We start from the raw sequence: 25282 nt of genomic DNA on the forward strand, positions 1-25282 counted from the left end.
TCCAACAAGGGCTGTAAGTCATTAAAATACATAATATAGAAAGATTGACCTTTGTAAGAAATACAGAAGGTAAAATACTGTCTTCTAAAATGTTCTGATATAAGCTGACTTTAGCATGCAATGACTTAAAAATGAAACTTAACTTTGAAATTATCAATGGTTGGACGAAGGTGTTGTTATTTGAATACTTACATTTTGCTATCCAGAAATTTGAGCCAAAAATATAAGATGAAATAGTGTATTAAGATTGTTGAAAATATAATATGTTCTAATCAATGTTTAATACATTATGTTTATAGACTCGTAGCTTTGCAAAATGATGTGTGCAACAATGTTGGCTTTGTGAAATTTATATTTTACACACTTGCCAACTACGTGAAACTTAATTATAATTACACTTGCTTATAAAGTTTTCATAGTATCAAGCATTCTGTTAATTTCAATTAAATACATATCTAATATTTTAACAGGCTCTCAAACAACCGCTTTCTGTTTCTGTCAGGTGATGCATTCTTATTTTACTTTACTTTCTTAGAAATAAGAGTGAAATGTTCGTATTTTCATTAAAATGTAAGTATTTCTCATTACCATGAGTAATATTCAAGACGGCTGTCATTTATTCCCAGAAACTGATTCAGCTTATATAGATATTTTTGCAGCTACATAACATATACTGTCCCATTTGTACATTTATTACTTTATCGGCTTTAAATGAATTTGGATTTATATTCAGTGATACTTTTCAGTAGAATTTGTAGCTGAATAACACTTCTGCACTGTTATATAAAACTAGAACACATAATGGCAGATAACTTAAGCAAGCACATATTGTCTTTGCGTCCTAAATCAGTGTGAAGATGTATCGATATTAACAAAGATAACTATATTGCGTAAAGCGTGTATACCTACCGTCATGAAAACATAAATATACACAAAATATGTATCTCACCTGGGGTTTCGGGAGTACATGGACCTTTACAGGCTGGGTTGATTCCCTTGGTTCGACATCTTTTTGTAGATCTGGATTGAATAAAAGCAGTTAGTTAACATGAAGCTACTCTTAAAATGATCGTGAATGACTTTGACACAATCAATCATTCAAGTTAAAAGATTTCTTTACTTATATAATTCAAGTTGCAAATAAATTTAGTCACCTGAAATTATCTTCTCTACAAAATTATAAATTAAAACTGTTTAGGACAATGTGTTACTAATAAGATTAAACAAACTCTTCAAACTACTGTTAAGGTACGAAGAAATTTGACGCTTGAATTGCTAAATAGAATTATCTTTATTTTTATTTTATACATTATTTTTTCACTTTAAAGGATAGGATTGCGTTCGTATTGATCGGTATGATAATACAGCGTCGATATTCTTTTATTAAACATGACGTAACATTTACCCATTTCATTAATCTGCTTGAATTTGTTAAAATCTCGGAGTTGTTTGCATGCTTCAACAAACCGTTCTATGCTACCATTACGTCTAAACTAGTATGTCTCAATCTTATTATTGCCCTTCATGCTGTCAAGTTGTTCCCGGAGTCGATTAAGTTGACTTTTTTGTACTATTGAACTAGCAAAATGTTTTTGAGGTTGGTCAATATGTGACTCAAACACTTCACTCAAGCGCAACGTATCGTTCAATAATCCTTCAGTTTCTTTTTCTAACTTGTCCATATTCTTCATATCCCAGACCTTTATATCCTTCCCTTGCTTTAAAATTTCTTTTTGTCAGTTTAGTTACCTGCAAAATCACTTCTTCTTTTAACGCGTTTACATCTCTTGTAAGCTTGTCATTGGTATCAACAATTTGAATCTTGTTCATTTTTATAGAAGATAACATTTCTTCTGCTTCCAGATGACATTTTTCTGCACTTTTGATCAACTCCTTACAGTCCTGACTGTCTTTAAAGTCCCTAGCTTTGTCGCGAATGTACTCGACCTTACAGGTTTTATGTTAAAAAATCATACAATCGCCGCAGCCGATTTTCTCGTGATGTGGACAATAAAATTTGATCGATTCATTGACATGCAGTGCACACTTCTCTAGCTCATCTTTAACTTTGTTGTCAGCTGTCAAAATTTTCTTTCCTGGTACTTCCATAACTCACATCAATCTTTACAATTAAAGCTATTAAGCTATCTATATAACGAAGAAATACTGAAAATTATTAAATCGGGCATTATTTATAACAGATGTTTATTAGTTTAATGTAAAACTATTATGTTTTATCAACCAAATCTAAGTGTGTAAAGATATATTATCTCACACACAAAGGAACAATAGCTTACACAGTGGTACAGTTTGATATCAATGTCATAAAGGTTTAAACCTTTTGTAAACATTTCAGTACATGTAGAACTATTAGAAAGAAATTTATCTTCGTCACTTTGTTAATATGTAGTCGAGCCCTTATATTTCAGTGTTCCGATACTATGTCTGAATCATCTAAATTAAAGGTAAACACTAACAGACCCTAAGCTTCCACAGATTTTAATCGGTTACAATTACTATGATCAAAGAATGGTTTTTATTTCCACCGGATGTGGTTAACAGAGGGTAAACGTAAAGTTTTAACACCGCATAAAATAAAATACCTGAAGAAAACTATTGTTAACTTCGATCTTACAAATCTTATATATAAAATAAGTAGAGCTTTTAATAACTGAAGGAGATATATTATCTTACTATTTGCATGTGCGCATGCCCAACACGAAGCTAACGTGACGATTTACGACGACGTTAAAACCTAAAACTAAATGTGTTTTGTATATCCATTCTTCTGAAAATAAATCTCCGATCTAATGTTTAATGGTTTATTAATGCAGAAATAATGAATAAATGGCCCCAGAAACGCTTCAAAACATCGTTGCCTTAAAATGACGTCATTGACGTCATGATGTTACGTGTGAGTTACCGCGCAGAATTAATAGCTTTTATTTTAAAAGTATGTAATTGTGTGCACTCCCTATTTGAACTACTTTCAAAGTGCCATTATTTGCTGAAATATTTTTTAGTCTTTCGCTCTGAAAATTGATACATATTTTGCTTCTTTTATATAGTTATATTGAAATGTTATACGGAATATTACAAAATGGATGATGATAACTGATGTTATTGGGAATATAGATGGATGAAAGGTTATCCATTACGGCCATTTTCAAATAATCAAATTGGGCAGTTTGATTCAGATAAAGTCCTTTCAATGGCGTCACAAATAATATTTCAAGATATCATCATTTGTTTCTGATTCATAAAACGATGTAATAATGTCTTGAAATGAGTAACATTTATCGCAAAGCGTATATCAAATATCTCTGAATACGTGTTTACCTTCATTAAAACGATTAAAAAACATTGATAAACAAACGCATAGTTGATATCCGAAAACGTACTTTATGATATCAATGCATCAGTTAAAGATATCACAAAATTTGCGCGATTTATGAAGACCTTTATTCTTTGGATATTAATATTTCATACAAAGACAAGCATATTTAAGATTCGATATCTTTACAATCTTATGATTTAGCAAAACTGAAATACTCTACGAACAATCTGGATTGATAACCCCCGTATTCAGTGCTATGACATAGGCATATGATCTATGATCGAAATGAGATGGTATGTCCCTAAAAGTTGTTATGAAGAATTGGCCAATACATGAAGTATGCGTTTTTATCCAGTTGCAGACGATTTCTGAGCGAAATGCCAATGCGATACTTATCGTAGCGGCATGCCATGTCAACTTGGTCTTGGTTGAACCGATAAAATAGTCGGTTTCTGAAAATATTAATATAACGGTTTAATTGTTTGTCGGTTGCTCAATGAAATAATCGATCGAGCAGTAAATATATTACCGAGTTTTTAGTTAACCAATTGTTGTTAGTGTTAGACGTAACACTCTCCAAACGAGCTGAGCAAAATATACTAGTTTAACAGAGTTTTAGGCCAACATAATATTTCACATGTTCAGGGTTGTCAAAATGTCTGAGATGAACAGATTAGAAATGAAATTCAACGGATCAGCCGAGGGTCAAGGGGACCGCTTAGGCCCCTTGTAGGTTCAGGGTGAAGCCCTGGTGGGGGATCAGGGGGCGAAGCCCCCTGAACCTCCTGCATTTTAGAGATTATGACAACACATTTTTGCATTACAAAATACCTTCTTTTTTTTTCTTTCTAGGTTTTGTAGCCTTAAACTGATAAATGAAAACCTAGAAAGTTTATTTGATGTTAAGTAGTTGGAAGTGTAAAGAAAACTTCTAGAAATTGCCATTTAATTTGCCAAATTACTGTATAAAAAGCCGTTTTCGTATCCGAACCCGTGTTGTTTTCGGATTGAACATATTTCGGATACGTGCAACCTATACCTTATTCCGTATAAGTTTGGTTTATTATAAAATTATATGAAGTATTCATCCTCTTTTAAATTCGGTGTGCACGTAGGTTTTTTTTTTTCTCGCTATTGACGAGTTGACTCTGTACGAATTTCGTTGAAGTTGAAATAAAAACTGAACTGATGCATGCAAAACACTTCACAGCAGGTTGACTGACCTTCGCAAATACATTAGAAACACGACCATTACCTCGATCTACTACTTATTGTAAACCGAATCTCAACGGGCCTGGACTTAGTTTTTTCTTGTTTCCCTTCCCTTTTTTTGGCCATTTGCAAATTGCATTGCATGTTTTGGGCCCAATTGATTACAATTCCGGTGGAAATTGGAACGGTGTACCGTACGTAGACACGACTACGGCACCGGTCAGATGATTCGTCAGAACAGTTTTCGATTGTATCTTCCCGTATGAATGAAGTGCACACCTTGTGAAAAAAAACATTCGGTATGAAAGGTCATTGCTGACGAAATTTGAACCGATATTTTGGCGATTTGAAACGATAGTTTGCATCGGAAATTGGTTTATTTTGACAATCCTGCATATTATCAACAATTTCTCCAAAACGATTATACATTTATCATTACTTGCATTTTGTCAAGATAGTTGAATTAACGAAATGTTTTTTCAGTGCAAAGTATTAATAACGGTGTTACCCAAATTGAGCATAAGATGAACGATGTCCAAATTGGTTGAAAATTTAGTATCATGCTCATCTTAAAAATATAAAAGTACATAATAATATGATTTGGAATGGTTCGAGATGGAATCATAAAAGACAGAAAATATAAATATCTTTTAGACAGACAGATAACAGTCTTGATAAACTTGATGTATTAACTAAATGAAAGACAATAGCAAAACAACCTAATTCGAATGTGTTTTCATTTGTTTTACGATGTTTTAGATCATACATCGCCAATTTTCAATAATCAGTTAAAATTAGAATAAAACATATCATCATTACTGTAAAACAAACTTTTTTATAGCTTACACTCAGTGAAACCCGTTGTTATAATTTAGCTAATAAACTCAAATTAGTTTCGCTACACAACTGTAATATTCCAGTCTGAAGTCTAAATGAAATGGTAAACAGCAGAAAACAGTAGCAGTCAAACGGACATTTTTGTCTCATATTTCAAAGAGCATTTAGTCAACTGTGTACTGGTAAAACCTAAGACTTGCTCAGAATAATAAAAAAACACAATTGAAACTCTCAATTATTTCGTTATCTCACTATCACTGTGATCAATACAGCCAACTTATAGACATTTATATAGAAAGACAGAATCTTCTTTGATCAAGATCTTATTTTGTTGTCACGATATTTAGGACTATCAGGCTCTTTGATCTGTGAGAATTTCAGATCTCCTTTATTTAATGGGTCTTTTATTTAACAGATTAGAAACTGAAGGTTTTAAAATGGCTTCCAGAGTCATTTAAGTAATTCATACAGTGCAAATGGAAAGAATTTTACAAATCTTTTAAATCTTGTAGCACCTCCGGTGTGATATGCAAGTACACTGATACTGATAGCAGTCTCGTTCCTGGCATACTCCATTTTCTGTAGATTGGCCTGGGCTTAATAACGCTACCCCATTGCTAGGTGATTGATTCGAGCATGACTCTTACTTTGTTCATTAACTTCAAATATGCAACAGAAAATATACACTACACAATTCATAGTCGAAAAACGGTGAAAAATTAATAGTTTGTATATCACATTTAGCTATTATTTTTTGTAAAAAGTGTTTAAAGGAAAAGAAAACTCTGATCTGATAATCTAAATTACCTGAATGGAAACCGTTATAATTTGTTTCTGTCAGTAATTATAAAAGTCGCAAAAGCAGAAAACTGTTCGTGAAAATTTTAAATTCGTTCTTGCCAAAACAGAAAAAATCGCGCAACAAATCAACACTTGTTATTGATCTTTTTGGTCTTTAATCACGTGAAAATTGTGTTCAGAAATGAAATGTGTCCCCTTTTGTCTTGTGTGTTTGGGTTAAACGTCTTTCCAAATATTTTCAGTCATGTTAACAACGGTGTCTGTTTGTAGCAGCGAGCACAACTGATATCTTTATAGTGCTGGAATATCACGCGAGGCATGATGTCCAACTCATAATACTGCATGACGCCGGACTGACCAGTCATAGAACTATCCTATTAATTCTAAGCGTCAATCGAGAAAACCACTGGTACCATTTTTCCTTTTTTATAATGACGTTTCCAAAGATTGAACCAAAGTTACCCAATCCCGCACTCATAGCTCTACCACTAGGATATTTAGACTAATTTCCCTTTCTAACTAGAGCTATCACTAAAGGTGACGAATGTACACTCCACCCCCCTTCACTACCCCCGCATGCACTGACACAGTACACTGCAATTTGACGCACACAAGATTGCATAATTATGTAGACTGTATGTATATAGACTGTATGTGTACAGCATAGTAACAAAAAACAAAGTCCCATAACTATGCAGAATATTTATCTAAAAGGACGTAACATGCATCATGCACAACTTGGATTGGTACTGATCACTTGTGTGAAGTTTCATTAAATTGTGTGAAAGGGTTCGGATGATTAGGCGCGCACAAGATTACATATGCAAATTGTATGTACATAGTATGTTAACAAGAAACAAAGTCCCATAACTCTGCAATTTTTGTTGTTGAAAGAATCTAAGATGTCCCATGCACAACTACTGTTGTTACTATCACTTGTGTGGAGTTTCATTAAATTGTGTCAAGGGGATGAGGAGAGATGGTGCGCACAATATTGTGTCTATGTATATAGTATAGTAACAAAAAACAAAGTCCCGTAACTCGGCAATTTCTTTTTCTGAAAGAACCTAACATGTCCCATGCACAACTACTGTTGTTACTGATTTTTTGTGTGAAGTTTCCTTAAATTGTGTCAATGGGATGAGGAGAAATGGTGCGCACAAGATTGTGTCTACGGACAGACGGACAGACAGACGGATGGACAGACAGACAGACAGACAACCTGAAACCAGTATACCCCCCTTACAACTTTGTTGTCGGGGGTGGGGGGTACAATAAGTTTACATAGTTTCAATTGTCCGTAATAGCGGAAGATGTTAGACATTCATGGAGGACTAAGTTATGCGCAAATCGTGATTTTGTTAAGGGAGCAGCAAAACTACAATTTTCAATAAGGTTTTCAACGAGATCAAACATTCTGGCAAACTTCTGGATACAGGATCATGGGGAAAATATGTCTTCCCAATGTTGAGTGAGTGCACGGTCAAATGATATAAGGATGTAATACCCTTAGTATTGAAGCGTTGAAACGCATTACTAATGTAGTGTCCAATTTCTCAAGTTCCCAAATTTTGTAGCCTGGTGTTGAATGACCATGTGGCTCTGTATAAGAGGAAGTCATCTGCAAATAACCTGACCTGGGAGGTAACCCACTATAGAACTCCTTGCTGGGGGTTACTCGTGCATTTTTACTAATTTTGTAATAATTCATGATATTAATAAGTTGTTGTTTTACATTTATATCACATGAAGTGCATTAAACATGGAGAGTGTTTCTCCGTTTATATTAGGGTTGTTGAAGTCATCACTTAAGTTAAGATGTTTCATTTATTATCAATGGAATTAAGAATAATTAACTGTTTTCCTTAATACTTCTAGTTTACGTTTAGTTTTCTTATTTTTCTTGCTAACTTTACTTGGTAGTTCAGGGTATGGGTTGGTACTATTACAGTCTCTACGAGTTTATGATTCCCTCCGCCTGGTCGTATTTGTAAGTTGAAATGAACCGGAAATAAATAAATAGTTGTTGTAGCATAACCTTTTTACTGGTTTCTCGATTTTATTCATTTTTTTATTATATTTTCTTTTTTCATTTTTTTTTGCCAAAAAAGAAGAACAAACGAAACAATAAAAAGATAAAAAGTTGCAAGGGTAATTTTTTTACTGATGTTTTTTTTTTGCTACCGAAGGTAGGCTATAAACTACTTTTCAAAGTATCCTCAACTGCACGTTATTTAGTACAATTTGAATATCCAACCTTAGTAAAGTAGGAGTGATTGACATTAATATTTTGATTCCTTTCATTCCATTTGAAAATAATAAAAACCAAATGTCAGTGTGGTGGACACGTAATATCACTCGGCGAATCCGTATGATTACGTATTCTTATTGGGTGATTTTGCATTCTTTGGATGTATATAAAGCTAAAAGCGCATATGGTTTTCCTTAAAAACCGCAGCCAATTTTCATTACGTACTCATTACCTTAAATCACATATAGGCGGATGCTTTGGTTATAAATTGAAAAGAGGCTCTCTCCTTATTATCATCTTTCTTTAAAATCACGCAGTTCATGGTAGTTGCCACGCAACTCACAAATCTTATCCCTCGCCCACTTAGATAAATAGATCGAGCGCAGATCTACGGATCATGGGGTCGCAAGTTTGAGGCTTGGGCGAGGCGTATGTTATCCGTATTGATTTGATAAAAAGACATTGTGTCTGAAATCATTCGTCCTCCACCGCTTATGTGGAGAAGTTGGCACTTACTTGCAGAGAACAGGGTTATAGTGGTCTGGTACAGAATCCAGGACCACTGGGTAGGTTTTCGAAGAGAGCTGCACATTCCAGTAAAGAGTGTACAGTATGTGTTTCAGTTACACCGACAACCCTTCCATTTGACCGAAATCTCTTCAACCTTTCACAACAACATAACGGAAAAAAGGGCGATACAATATAACCATGTACTTATTATAATATCAAATCTCATATTTGTACAGTTTTGGAGATAGATCCTCCAAATAAATGGATTTATATTTGACTTCTAATTTCCGACAGGTTCAAGTTGAAATAAGGACTTCGGACACTATCATATGCTTCTAGCCTTCATTTTGAATGCAAAATTCTTATCAAATATTTAAACAATACCCAAATCGTTTCTAGGCAATGATAATCCAATGTGTAAGTTAACTTATTACAGCAGCAACTGGTTTGTATCTGTTCCTATCAAGATGTTTTTCCTATCTTATCTGGGCCAGAGTATATTTTCTAGAAAAAAATAAAACTTCTAATTTCTGTCATCACTTTATGGAAGTTTTAAATATAATAATTCCAGTCGAAAAAAAGTGACAAACTCTGTTCATTAAGGAAAAAATAACATTTTAAGATTAACATCCTATAAATAGATAAAAAGGGAACGATATTTTTGCAAACAACCTGTACTTGATTTATCTATACACTGTTCCTAAAGTAAAGTTATTGATGCATTGCATGTGTGAATAGGTATACATGTATAAGTGACCGGTCAGTTTTACAGTATTACAGTGGTTCAGGTAGTTATTTAATTACATGTACATGTCTGTATAACTCTGTTATAAGTGATGGTAGATATTTGCGTGCTGTATAACATTAATACTAAGAAAAGGCAGTAATCTTATCAAGGCCGTAGGGTGGGTTCTTGCTTGGGATAAGTACCAGTGGCACAGATAATATTTGAGTCGCGCCATAAGAAAACCAACATAGTGCAATTGCGACCAGCATGGACCCAGACCAGCCTGAGCATCTGCACAGTCTAGTCAGGATACAAATTGTTCGCTAACGGTTTGTCTATTTCTAAAATGCTTTGAAGCGAACATCATGGATCCTGACCAGACTGCGCAGATGTGCAGGCTGGTCTGGATCCATGCTGGTCGCAAAGCCACTATGTTGGTTTTCTCATGGCACGGCTAATTTCGCTTAAACATGTAATAAAAATGTATCTGAAATGTCAGTTCTTTGTTGGTTTTTCCTAAGGAAGCTGTATCGGAAAAAGTTAAATCGGGACAAGGTCATAATAAATTAAATCCTAGATTATCATCCCCGCCCGCCCCCTATTTTTTTGTGCCGCCCCGACCTTTTTTATTTCTCTCTCAAAAAAAATAAATAAATAAAAAGAAACCAAAATTGTACGAAAGACGATATGGTGTTGTATATTTGTTTTAAATTCAATGCTGCCGCAAAATACCGAATATACCCATGTATAATGCACAGTTTTTTGACCCCTGGGACCAACCTCGAATCGTGGGTGCTCATTATACACAGGTAAAGACGACTTTCCAACTTTAAAACTTATTTTGTTTCCGATTTTCGCCATTTTGGTAAAGGGAAACTACTCTCCGCGCTTACTGTATACGCTAAAATCTAAGATTGCCGTTACGTTTCGTATCGAGATTGTAGAAGATCGAGTAGTTCATTTTACTTTAAAACAAAATTAATGTCATATAAATCCTAAAGTATTTTGATGAAAGAAATATTTAAAATCACTAATATTAGGATAATAATAACGTGTGCAAGCTGTTTTAAAATTTTAACTAGCGAAACTTTTAATTGATTTTGTATTTATTTTTCTTTTGAATCCTATTTATGTTATATGTATATTCTGTGAAATAAGAAATATACTATCATCAAGGGGCTTTTGTCCACCCTGAAAATACATCAATAGGCTTTTGTCCTGTTTTCTAAATAGATCAGGGGGCTTTTGTCCACCTTGAAAAAAATACCAAGGGGCTTTTGTCCACATAAGCATTTTTAGACCAAGGGGCTTTTGTCCAGGGGGCTTTTGTCCTACATTCGTTTAAACTCACAAAATCAAGCCTTATGTATTCAAAATGATAGCTATATAAATCGAACCCCTAGTATAATATTATTATATTTTTTTTCTCTTTTTTTAAATAAAATATTTTGAATAAATAGAAAGCAATTGTTTTAAAATTTCAGACTGGTATCGTTCAGAATGACATGAGTTACTCAATTCAGACTGGTAACGAAAAGTGTGACAGTCCTTTTGTTATTATAACATACCCAGTTATGATCGGTAATTAGCTTGTCACCTGGTGTCAGTTTTGTTGTTCACAGTTTGATCTCGGTTGAAATAATTCCCGATTTTTATAATTATCCTAATATAAGTGATTTTAAATATTTCTTTCATCAAAATACTTTAAGATTTATATGACATTAATTTTGTTTTAAAGTCAAATGAACTACTCGATCTTCTACAATCTCGGTACGAAACTAGCGTAAATAAACAAGTGTGAACTATTGGTAGACGAAAACCTTATTGACTGTTTAAACCACTATTTATGAATATGCGACAAACATTGTTAATGAATGTTTTTGTGTGCGCTTTAATATAGTTCAAATGAGTAGAACTGCAGTTCCGGCGTGAAAATTATCATTAAATAACTACTTGTGATTAACATTTTTCAAAGATAGTTCGAAGCAAAGGGAGATAACGTATATCAAGGTGAAACGGATAGCTGTATAACTTGAGGCCATATCACATACAGCAAGATATCAAGACATAAATTCCCAAATGTTATAGCTTAGTATGTTTATAACAAAACACTTAAGTTAATTTACGTTTAGAATAAATTTTTATATTCGTTGAAAAATGGATAGATTGTGTCCTACATCACACAAAAAATTTGACAAAACTTTTCAAACGTGATTGTATGCTCGTTGCAATATGATAAACCTAGCGATGTAACACCTTTAAACGCCTTTTCAATACATTACGTGTTACATATTGAATTTGTTCATTTGACTTTCCAGTATCGTTATAAATGAAAAGTTTATACTTTATCAAAAAGAAATGTGACAAAACTTAAGAATTTTAAAGCCAAAATATTCATGTTGTAACTTGATAAATCTAGCATGGTAAGTATACATATTTAATGGTGCAAATTGTTTGTACGTTTGACATTTCAGTATTTTATAATTAATAACTGATAGTGTTGAATTGATATGACTTTTCACCAATCGTAAATAATTATTTAACTTGCTAGATCTGAATGTGTTGAATTGCACCATTTTAATATATGTGATTCAAAATCAGATACAAACAATTCATGCGTAGATACCGAGTAACAGAGGAATGTCGATGAGAAAAGGTAACTTACTGTAACCAGTAGCCATTTTGGTTTGTTTGTAAAACAGTATTTTAAGTGCAACTAATGCTACATGTAGTATTTTGTTTTATTGAATTAAACAATGTCTTGTTATTTCACTGTAGTTAGTCTTTCTTTCCAGTAATTTCTAAAACACCATAGGAAGCATACTACGTATAGAACACTGCATACAAAACACCCCCCTTCATGTCCCATTTTCATATGTCATTAGTATATAGCGTGTTAGTAGATTTCATTAACAGTCCACATTTGAGACTAAAGATCACTTGCTTGATGTCAAAATCTAGACAATTTTAAAAGCAAACACCTATAATTGTTTTACATTTTGGCTTGTAATTGATTACGTGATAAAATTTTAATTGAATATGTACATATGTAGTACACCATTAATTGTTTTTGATAATTTTTCAAGATTAGCAAGATTATTTCTGAGGACACCGTTTCTAAAGCATAAAGGAAGTAAGGACCATGGAGGTAAAGTTGAAATCGACGTCGACCGTACATTTTATACATACATGTGCATATATATACATATTTGTCTCGGGATAACTTTCCATTGTATGATTCCAGCACTATTTTCTTGACATTACTCTACTTTCAACTAAATAGAAGGAGGGTGAAAACATGTGGCTTCATATAATGGTGTCATAGTGTATGGGTGAACAATTCTAAATGTGCAATGTCTTTGAAATTGTTGCGCAATAATATTATTGATAGGCAAGAAAAGAGATTTAACTTACTAGCCTGAGTAAGTCAGGTGTTATCTCATCGGCCTGGATAAAAATCTAAAACTCCTATCTAGAGCTTAGTTTTTTTATTTCACTCACTCCATCTAGCGCTCGCTATTCCTTTCGTACTCTCCATCTAGCGCTCGCTATTCATTTCATACTCTCCTTTCGGCTTGGGGAAATACCTTGTTATACAGGCTGTCATAAAAGATCCTTATAAGCTTTTATATATTTAAACCGATCTAGCAATCGGGGTTTAATTTTACACACTCCCTCCAGCTTTGGAAATTTCTTCTTACACAGGCTGCAATAAAAATCCTGATAAGCATCAACATATTGCTTTTACATAATGTAAACCTATCTAGCGCTCGCTATTTATTTCGTACTCTCCATCTAGCGCTCGCTATTAATTTCATACTCTCCTTTCTGCTTGGGGAAATACCTTGTTATACAGGCTGTCATAAAAGATCCTTATAAGCTTTTATATATGTAAACCCATCTAGCAATCGGTGTTTCATTTCACACTCTCCCTCCAGCTTTGGAAAATCCTTTCTTACACAGGCTGCCATAAAAATCCTGATAAGCAATTACATATTGCTTTTACATATGTAAACCTATCTAGCGCTCGCTATTCATTACCACTCTCTCTCCAGATTGGAAAAAGCTCTTCATACACTGGCGGTCATAAAGGATCCTTACGTTATTATATTTGAACCTATCTAACACTCGGTTTTTCATATTCCACTATTCCTCCGGCTTGGGAAAATCCTTTCTTACGTATATATATTTTTTACACTATGAGTTAAATTCACTTATTTTTGAGGAAGGAAATTTACCACACTCTGTCAATGAGTCGAACATGTACATACTGTAAGCATTACCAAATTTAAAATAAGTAATTTAGTTACATTAGCTATGCGTTATACATGCAAATCACTAAATTTAATCTTGACTAACTGATCAGTAAGCTATCTTGACATATTATTAAACATTAAGTTATCCAAATGATTTCCCTGGAGACTTTGTAAATGAGTTGGGATTACTGCTGCAAATGTTGACATCAACCTACGTTTTTAATTACACAAGGTACTCTTTTACTGAAAATATGTATGTTTTAAAGAATGGAGTTGCCTTTGTCTTCATTCTTAGTTTCATGATATAAGTGCCGTTGCAAAAACGGATACAACACCATTGGCTTTTAAAGACATATTTAAGGCGATCATTTCGAAGCATGGGGAGTATTTAAGCCAAATAACAGAAGTTTTTCTATTTATAAAAGGTAATGAAATGTGTATCCGTTCTTACACCACGTTGGTCCTAAGCGTGCTGTAGTCAAAGAATATCTGATCGAGGATCTGACGACTAAAAGCAATGTTCATCCCAAGCAGAGCCAGTATTCTGAAAAAAAAAAAGAAATCTTACCTTTAGTTAGATTAATGAAATTACTTGTATCCATATAACTCCGGCTTTGGAATATTAATAAGTTCCTTGAATTTCAACACACATACGAAAACAATACGGCATGATCAATTTATTGAAGGTACAAGGAAAACTATAAAGCAGTCTTATGTGTTTGTGGTAAGGATTTGCTGGCCGATATTGGAACTATACAGAGATACAATTTGAGACTGATGAGTGTAATACATCAATAGATGTCCGTGCTTCACGGAACAAATCGGATTATATTCACATCAGTAAAGAAGAAACAATTCAATAGGAATTGTAGGAACATAAATAATGCTTTTCTATCATACAATGTTGTTCATGGTCTTGTTTTGGATCTATGTATGGACAAGCCCGCCCGCTTAGCTCAGTAGGTAAGAGCGTTGGTCTACGGATTGCGGGGTCGCGAATTCGATCCTCGGGCGAGGCGTATGTTCTCCGTGACTATTTGATAAACGACATTATGTCTGAAATCATTAGTCCTCCACCTCTGATAATTCATGTGGGGAAGTTGGCAGTTACTTGCGGAGAACAGGTTTGTACTGGTACAGAATCCAGGAACACTGATTAGGTTAACTGCCCGCCGTTACATGACTGAAATACTGTTGAAAAACGGCGTTAAACCCAAAACAAACAAACAAATGTATGGACAATGATTATGATTATGTTATTTAGTGTTGTTTTTAACGACCACATTTCTTTTCATATACGAAGTCAATATGAGATATAGGCTAACATCAGTTTTTATATCCAGTTAAATATCGAATAATTGTAAGCTGTTGAATTGAGTGTTAAAATTATCGGTTATTGTCTTATGTGGACGCTTCAAAGGTATATAGATTGTCTTTAATATATTTATGCTTACCTTTTTTACTAGTTGTACAAACTTATGTGTAATCGATTTCTACATATGTACAGCTTGGATAATGGACTGTGTATATGATTTACTTTCTAAGATAGAAAAAACATGAATGATACTTTTGTCTGGCAAAATATGTTTTGTAAGTCGTTTCAGATAATAAGTAAATTATAATCGGCCTGATGATAAAGGGCTTGGTACGCTTTACTATACAAAATGGCCTAAAATATCATGAAAAATTAAAAGTTTTTTATTTTATGAAAAAAATGTATCAGATTATAGCCAATTATACAAGGAACGTAAACGCGAACATTACGTCACCTACGCAACCACTGATGACGTCATAAGTGACGTCATACGGACGTCGTAAATCGTAAAAGTAACGAAAACGTGTGTTTTTTTCAACAAACGCTCAAAATAAATGATATCCGCAAGTAATAAACTTTAGATTTTTTACATGGTTAATAAGAACAGGATGTAACCTTTCACGTGACAGGGGAGTTTTGAAGTTTATCGTTTGCGGATGGTGAGTATTTTGCAGAAATTGTTCGAAGGTGTACATGATTATTCTGTTCTGGACCAGTATACAACTTTATAAGCAAGAAGTAGATGTCGTTTAGGAAACGATTATAATCGTACCGGCCAATTATTACAATCTAGATATGTTTTAGCTTATTTTTCATTACAGCTTTCCAAGAATGTCAATTCTTTATTTGATTTGATATGATTTTACTTAATCTTAATTGTTTACAAAATGATGGACAGAAAGAATGAACATGCGCACTGGATACATTGTAGTTAAGCGACGATAAATATAATTATAATATCAATTATAATTGTCTTTAACGAAAAGCGAATTGACATCATGCAACTGTGCGGACAAATCGTCTGCAAATTTAAAAGCAGGAAACTTGTCACTTATGTTGTGAATTTTCATGGTTAATTTATCGAAAATCAACATTATCCTATGTTCATATCATTATAAAAATGAATCACGTAATTAACTGTGTATGTTAGTTAGATCTACTTTAATTTATAAGTACTTACAGCGTAAAATATAAACACAATTGCAAACAAATATTTTCCGCACTATCCAACTGTCTATAAGCTAAATACACACCTAGAGTGTGAGATTACCTTCGTACTTGTGTCAACAATACCAAATAGACATACGCATAGCTACATGATTATGTCTGATCTCTCTCTGTCTGAGAGAGGCCTACAAGCATTTTTTATAACGAAAAACGAAGACTTGATTACATTTAACGGAAATATAACTGCATATATTCAAGACGTTCAAACACAAACCGAATGATTTTACATTATTTCAAAATTCTTCCAGATTTTCTCGTTTTATTTATTTTTGTAAAAGTAAACAGGTTTTGATTAGTTTAATTTTTTTTACAATAGTATATAATAAAAACATATTAGAATTATAAAAGAAATTACCTCCCTTTATTAAATACAACATTTTTTCCGATACATTTTAAATGTTAATCAAAAAAAATGTGCGATTTCGTATGTGTCCGCGCATGTGTAGTTAATCTATATACATGAAGAAACGTCTGCAAAAGAAGTCAGATAGAGATCTATATAGTAACCCATTAGTCGATAAATCTACAAGTTTTTAGGTTTTATACACAGATCTAATGTGTTGATGTACGTCAAGTTTATATAAAAATTGTGATGTTTTTATTTTTTAAAGAGCCTTAACACTTTTAAACATAAAGAATATCTCTACACGTACGCGTACCTGTATGTGTTTAATACTGTTTAGTCGGAAACTCCGTATCAACTCCCTTATAGCCGCAATGTGACAAGATTTGAATCATATTTTTTACAAACCATACTCTCCATCAGATTGGATGTAATTCTTAAAAGTATTTTGATGTACTTTCATCACGTAATGTGGTTCGGATATGAAAAGTAATGAGCTAAAATAACAAAGGCATAAGTATCGGACCTAGAATAAAACAAAAATATGACCAGACAGATAAGAAAAAAAAAAAACAAAAACGTTTTCATCCGAAATCCATCCAAACTGAAAATTATGTAGAGAAATATTTGCCCCTTTCAAATACCATAGTGGATTTATGTTTCACCATTTTTTTTTCAGTTAAAAATATTTGATGTTGAAAACCTTTTTTTTTACTTTTCTGGTCATATTTTTTACCCGTGCTAAAGACCTAGAATGATAAAGGAATCTTATATCTTTTTTCTAGCGCGACTGAAACAATGGATTACTATAGACGATGTTTACTTTGCAATAAGAGGTGCAAACCCAAGGACCGTATTCCGATAAATGGAGAATCAAATACAGATTTCAGAAAGTTCTTGGAAAAAACATTCCTTATTTATCTCCAATCTGACACAACAGATGTTACATGCAGAAAATGCAGGCAGAAATTCTACTTCAAACGCCGCAACAATGTTAAGCAGACCCCAAGTCCAACACCGCTTGAATCGGTTGATGCCATCAATACTATGGAGAATAATCCGTCAAAAATGGCACGAACTGAATCTGAAAATGACACTATTTCACTTCCATTAAAGAGCACTGGGTACACACATTCCAGGTGTTTTATTTGCGAAAAGCCAGGCCCAAAACTTATGAGAGTGAAAAGTTTTGCTAGGAATCAATTATTTGTTGAAACAGGGGTGCTTCTTTCAAATGGCGCAAGATGCTGTCCACGTCATTTAATTGAAAACATGTTTACTGCAAGTAGTATCACGACTGTAAAAGGAAATGGAAATGTTCGAAACAGAACTAACCTATCGAGTTCAGAACTGATTGATTTGATTGAAAATATACGCAAAATCGCAACGGAAAATAAAGAAAAAAGACTCTGCTTTGATGACGACTCATTATCGAGTGATGAATATCTCAATCTAACAGGTCTTAACAAATCTGATTTCGATGAAATGGTCCAGTACGTAAATAAAAGTAAGGTTTCTGGGAAAAAAAGTATTCGCACCTCCCTTGCTATCTTTCTCACCAAAATAAGGACTGGTCTTTCCAACAGAATAATAAGTACTCTATACAACCTGTCAAAATCACAAATACGTAGGTCTGTAACCTCAATCCGGAAGCAACTGGCTAAAAACTTTGCCCCGTTTTACATCGGGTTTTCACACATTAGCAGGAGTGATGTAATTGAAAAGCACACACGACCATTAGCAGTTTCTTTATTAGGTCAAAATGAATGTAGCCCGCCGGCGATCCTTGTTTTAGACGGAACGTACGTGTATATACACAAAAGTTCTAATTTCAAATTCCAGCGCAAAACATACAGTGTACACAAGAAAAGACCACTTGTCAAACCAATGATGGTAGTAACAACATCTGGATACATAGTATCAGTACTTGGTCCATATTTGGCGAATGGTAAAAATAATGATGCGAACATTCTGAACAGTATGTTAGAGCAAAATGTTGAAGAAATGAAAACATGGGTTAGGCGTGGCGATGTTTTCGTCGTTGACAGAGGTTTTAGAGATTCTTTAGGAGTGCTTAAAGACATCGGAATTGAAGCTAAAATGCCTTCTTTTTTAGAGAAAGGAAAAACACAACACACAACAGAAGACGCTAACGAAAGTAGACTTGTGACAAAAATACGTTGGGTTGTAGAATCTGCCAATGCTAGAATCAAACAATGGCAGATTCTAAATAATGTACTACCAACAAGTCAATTACCGTATTTAACGGATTATGTCCGCATCATATGTGCAATCTGTAACAAGTTTAAGCCTCCACTTTCTCAAACAAAGGATCGCCTCGCAGATATCGAACTTGGCACTAAAATGTTCGAACTTGCTAAAAGGAAAAACGAATTACAAAACACAGTAGAAGAAAAACTTCAAAGCCGGACGAAACAAAAGTGGCGAGAAGTCACAGAATCAGCAGTTATTGACTTTCCTAAATTGTCAGAAGAACAAGTGCGCGGAATTACATTAGGGGTGTATACTGTAAAATTGGCTAAATCGTACACAGCTGAACATATGAGTGACGACACATATGCATTATCTGTATGTAGCGATGTTCCTGGTATTTTGCAAGCTAGACTACAAAGCAGGCATACATCAGCTGTTAAGTATAAATGTTGGATAGGGTATGACAGTAAAAATATCACATCTTGGTATTGCAAGTGTAAGGCCGGCGCACGTGTTGTCGGGTCATGTGCCCATGTAGCGAGTGTGGTATGGTACCTGGGAACCGGTCGTTACCGTTCAAACAAATGGCCAACTGGCTGGGATAACTTCGTGTCTGATGCTAGTAAGCAAGAGGAATAATGTTTTAATCCAAAATGTGTTGATGTTTATCAAATTGGTGGGTGACATGTACGTCGCTAACCGATATGATAGTTAAAAATACCAGTCATTTGTCATATCTATGATGACAGTCGATGACTAATTAAGACATGCTGTATGAACACTAGTTCGGCGAAACTCTGTTATATTTTTATCGTTTTACAAAGTCGAATGATATGCATGTTAGCTTTTCTATGAAAATGATTTTATACTACTGTCTTTTCATTCATTCATTCATTCATTCCGATTCATTCATTCATCCATTCATTCACTCAAATGCGTTTGTTTAAAGAATGATTATTGATCCGATGCGGCTAAGTCAGCTTAAAGGCTTACAGACCGCTCAATGAACTCGTAAATCAAGGGACGAAATATTTCCCTATTGATTTATTTTGAGACATTTCTTTAAATCTAACTTCAGAAAATGTTAATAGAATACTTAGAATTGTTATTTTTGCATTCCACAATAGAGACTTACAGTTTATAGGAATAGATACCTTAGAACTGTATTTGAACATTAGCAATGGACACATGTATATTAATCAGTGTTTTATATATACATGTACGTATGTGTTAATTGTTCATTATCATCAAACTTATATTTAATTCATCATTTTGTATCAATCGCTTCAGATATATAAAATGCATAAACTTATCACTAAGCCTTTCTATCAGCGTCAGTCATTATTTCTCCATAACAGAGAGTATGCAACAAACGATAATACAAAATGTTAGTTAGTTGTCAGTTACTTGCGTATAACAGATTAAAAATTATAGGGAGAGCGGCAGCGGTGAATTGTATTACAAGTATGAAAACACATATTGAAACGCGGTTCCGGTTTTTATTTATTTATTTTAACCACATATGAAATATAAATATACACTCATAGACATTTATAATCAGTCATCTATGATTTTCATAATTTCGTGAAGACTACTAAAAATAAAATAATAAAGTACACCACGCATGGTTAATTTGAGCCATTTCAACGGGAAATTACCCTCACGAATAAATGGTATAATGTTATGGGAACAAAGGTGATCGAGAAAATATCAATTGAGTAATTTAAATATTATCAAAGTTATCGCTATAACGACAGTGACCGATTATAAAAGTCCATGAGTGTAGATTATTGTTTTATTTATCGCGGTCAGCATCTTGATAAAGTCAGCACGATATATGAGGTTAATGCGGATCTGTTTCTTTTGTCGTTTTATACTTATTCGCTACATTTAAATAACAGTAACAGTATAAATAGTCGACGACTGCTTAATGTCCGTAGCACCGAATTAAACTAGCGGATACTGAGAAAATGATAAGCGGGAAATGAAGAATTCCGCGCGACGTCAAAATGAATTGAGCAGACGACGTTCTCCATCGAACAGTCGGGTCGGTAAATATCCTGTAGAAAGGTGAGTTTTTGATGTATCTGAATATTTTTTTCAGTTTTTTGTTGTTAAAAGTTTGCAATCTTTGCATGACAAATATTAGCAATTTTTGTGATGGGCCATTTTTCAATGTAAAGCGTACCGAGCCCTTTTGTATATTCACGCGGTTAAGATAATTATGTATCCTAGACAGAATGTATATAATTATAATAAACAGCGCACATCCATATATAAAGCTGCATACATGAGAGGTTATGGATAATGTCCAGATGCAAAGAAAAAGTTTTACATGGCATTATACAAAAAGAACAACAATAATAATATTATTATAACATGTTAAGGTGATGAAAATATTAAGTTTCATGCAGGCTTATTATTCTTTTTGGTTGCATTCTTTGCTTCCAAAGAATCTTTTTACAGATTTTATTAACTATCACAACATCAATCATTAAGTGCCATGTGGCGGCTGTAAAAAGTCTCCCCGTACTTGGATTCAGTGTTGTTATATTTACTGGTCCTTTTGGGATCATGGAGTCTATTCAACATATGTGTAATAGAGTTCCGCTTAAGCCGGTGCTAGGGGGCGTGAGAGGTGTTGCACATTTCATAACCTCTCATGAACAGACTCAATCAAACCGAGTCTGCTATTATTCTTCTTGGTTGCATTCTTTGTGTCCAAAGGATCTTTTTACAGATTGTATTATTTAGTGTCATATCATGATACTGAACGCAATAAATAGCTGATCCTTTTCTTGTATTCTTGCTCACATAAGAGGATGTTGAAAAAGTTGATGCATTTCAAATTACAGAAGAAGCTAATATTCTTACTTTCAAGGTCATGACTACACTATAAAAAGATAAGAAAGAGAAATATTAAATAGAAAAAACAACTTACCTTTATCATAGCTACACCTCAAAACCGCAAATTCAAAGCAGGTTATGTATGGATGTGCTAATTATAAACATATAATTACCGGAATACAGTGACAAACTAAAGCATTGAGACAACGATGATGACTGACAAAATATTTCCATATATTTAATTTTCTAGACTTTCTAAATCATATTGATTAATTTAAATTATTGATTTAACGATAGGACATCGAAAACAATAAAGTATCATACATATTTGGTCTGGTCTTGCCGGTCGATAAGTTGCCTGCACAAAGAATGCGTATTGTGTATGTACACGAGTTGATAACTTTGCAGCGTTAGACCGGATTATATTCCAGTATGTACAGAAGAAACAATGTAACATGATAAAGCCGCAAGAAATTTTCGGCTGAATATAAAACCATCGTATTGACTACTCGCCGTGATTTGACTGATATTTATCCTATTCGATTTTTTTACATATATTCACCAAATTACCAACAACTTGCAATTTAAATGCTTCTTTGAAATCTTTATTGCCAATTATGATAACATAGACAAGGTACACTTGTATTTCTCAAGCTGTATAGTCATCCGACTGATGTGGTCTGAGACCGGCTTGGCAATTTCAAAAATTTCAAACCGAATACGTAGTTAACACAGCTATAATGGTATGTCCAAACGCAGCGTACTGTTTTACGAATTTTATCATGAATCGGATTATATATGTTTCTTCAATTTTAATCAATTGTGAACCAGAGATAGATATGTGGATATTAAAACACACTAAAATAGTAAAATTCGATAAAAAAAAACCGAATTTGGGCCAAACATTAAAACATTAAAAATTTTGGGGTTAACTTTTTGGTTTAAAATTTCTGGCTACAATTTACGCGCTGACAAAAAGGGATTTGTAATACGCATTTTTTTAAATTTCTTTATTTTTTTTAAACTTTTTGTAAAACAAAATGCTACTGCTCGAATAGGTTTGTGAAAAGAATCACGAATATGCAGTTTTTCCAAATAGGGAATTTTTTTCCCCAAAAAGTTGATAAAGCTTAAATGTGAAATTCAGAACACTCTATGCCACAAAAACACGAAGTTAAAAATTTTGTCAGTAAAAAAACCTTTTAAATTAAAGACAAAACTTACCGATTTTTTCATTAAACTAAGGGGAAATTTTGGGGTTGTACCGTTAGACAATGCCCTGTTAAAATTTAAAATTTAAAGTTTTAATTCGGGACATTTGAGGGGGAAAATTTAAATTTTTATCTAAAAAATTTTTTTAAAAACATAACTACTGCTACAGAATGTTTTCCTTTCCCGTGCAAGCTAGAAAGATTTTTTTTACGTTGCCCTTTTGATGATAAGAACGTTTCCCTTTTAACATTAATTTTGTGTTTTGAGGGTTTTTAAATAAATATAAATGTTTAAACCCTAAATGCCCAAAAGGAGTTTTAAACGTATTCCAGCAAAAAATTTTACCTGAAAAATTTTAAAACTTTAATGTCATTTTCATAATTACGCGCTATTTATATGAACTAAAAATGAAGCGTGTAAAATCGACACACCCCCAAAAAACCCTTTAATCATAGCTCCTTTTAAAAAAAAATTTTTTAAATCTTTTTAAACGCTTTAAATTTAATATCTTGAAAATCCCTACCCAGACGATTTTATTTCAATTCCCTTCTTTTTAGGGGAAAATTGTTGAAAAACCATTTTTTTAAAACAAAACCGGGGAAAAAAAAAAATTTACCTACACCATTTTCAAAATGCAAACTTGACATGCTAAAGCATTAAAATCATTAAACGTGACTCCCAATACAAAAGGGTTAAAAAGTCTTAATTTTAAAAGTACCACTTCCGCATGGGGCCGTTTCCAAATTTTTTATTTTAATTTTATTAAAATAGACACTATTAAAATTTTTTTCAGAGATAAAAAAAACCCAAAAATTGGGCACCCTACAGACAAACTAATGTACGTAGTTTTGTTCAAAAGGGCAACCCTTTTAAACTTATCCAAATTTCTTTTTCGAGGTATTGCTGTATTTATCGTATACGAAATGTAAACTTTTTTTTTTTTTCATACAGCCCTTTTTACTTTCCAAATCCCATTATCTATGTTATTGAATGTATTTACTCGTACTGCAAACGTTTTTCATAATCTTATTTTTCACTAAAAGTTTTCGAAATAAAATAACCCCAAAAAGCAATAAAGTGTTATTTCCCCCCCGAACAATCAACAAGTTTTATGACTGGGATGCGCTGTAAAGGGAAACAGTGTTAATCTCCCCAAAAGGTATGGTAAAAAGGGTTAAAAGTAAAGAAAAAAAAAAATACAAATGTTATCAATAAAAACAAGAAATTTTTAAAGAGTTTAAACTTTAACCGTCACATTTCGGGGGTATAGAATTTGGGCTAAAAGACTAAATTGCCCCGGGACCCTTTTTTTCCGGGAAGGTGTATGTCTAGGAAAAAAAAAATTTTCAGGTAATATTGAGTTCAGACTTGGCCCCCAAATTTTTAGGGGTATGGGGTGATCAGGGCCCCAAATAAAAAAACGGGGTGTTAATTCCTAAAAAAAAATTGAGAAGTTTTGACCCTTTTGATTTTTATAGAATTTCCAGGGGAGATTTTTTAAACATTTTTTTACATTATTGTTCAAAAAATACCTTGCCGCTCCTGTCGGCCCACTTTCGATCTTATGGCAAAAATTTTCTGCCCGGGTGCCGAGCAATTATTGAGCACTACCAAGTTGTAGCCCTTACATTGGGGTGAAAGCATTTTTAAACCTTTTTTTTTTTGATTTTTTTGATGTTTTTTTTAAATCTGGGTAATTGTTAGAAATTTGCTGTGGTGTTGTTTATGTGCTTTTTTCTATTTTTAACATTTTAAAAAATCCTTAAAAATGGCCACCACTAAAAGTAGTTTGGGGTCGGTTGTTTTACAATTTGGGGCGTCAGGGTTTTAATGGCTGTATATATGATCATTTTTTTTTTTCTTTGGGGGGTGTCGTTTTTGAAGTCTGAAAAATGGAATGACGTTGCTAACTTAAAACACTGCCTTAAAAAATGTCCCACTTTGTTGAAATTTTAAAAACAAATATACTTGTGGTTCGTATTACCCTTTAATTTAAAAATAATGGGTAAAAGTAATTGAAACTGAGTTTTTTACAAAAAGGTTTTATGTTTTTCCCCAAAATTATTCTATAAATACAAACGAAGAAAACTAACTAATATGAAAAAAAACATTAGAAAAATCTGTGTGAAAAAAAATAAAACCCTAAAAAAATTTTTAAAGCATTCGCCATAAACCCAAGGGCTGTTTCAATGT

At 33.3% G+C, this 25282-nt stretch overlaps 1 protein-coding gene across 1 annotated transcript; it reads left to right on the forward strand.

Annotated features, from left to right (window-relative positions):
- Positions 1-17614: 17614 nt before the first annotated feature.
- LOC128554303 (uncharacterized) lies at positions 17615-19669 on the forward strand. The gene has a single exon (XM_053535563.1). The coding sequence runs from the start codon at positions 17615-17617 to the stop codon at positions 19667-19669; it is 2055 nt and encodes a 684-aa protein (XP_053391538.1).
- The last annotated feature ends 5613 nt before the right edge of the window (positions 19670-25282 follow it).

The sequence above is a fragment of the Mercenaria mercenaria genome, unplaced genomic scaffold (assembly GCF_021730395.1).
Source record: "Mercenaria mercenaria strain notata unplaced genomic scaffold, MADL_Memer_1 contig_4922, whole genome shotgun sequence".
Classification (NCBI taxonomy): domain Eukaryota; kingdom Metazoa; phylum Mollusca; class Bivalvia; order Venerida; family Veneridae; genus Mercenaria; species Mercenaria mercenaria.

What these genes read in the sequence shown, in the direction of transcription:
- LOC128554303 (XM_053535563.1), top strand. Translation starts at nt 17,615, where the DNA reads ATGGATTACTATAGACGATGTTTACTTTGCAATAAGAGGTGCAAACCC.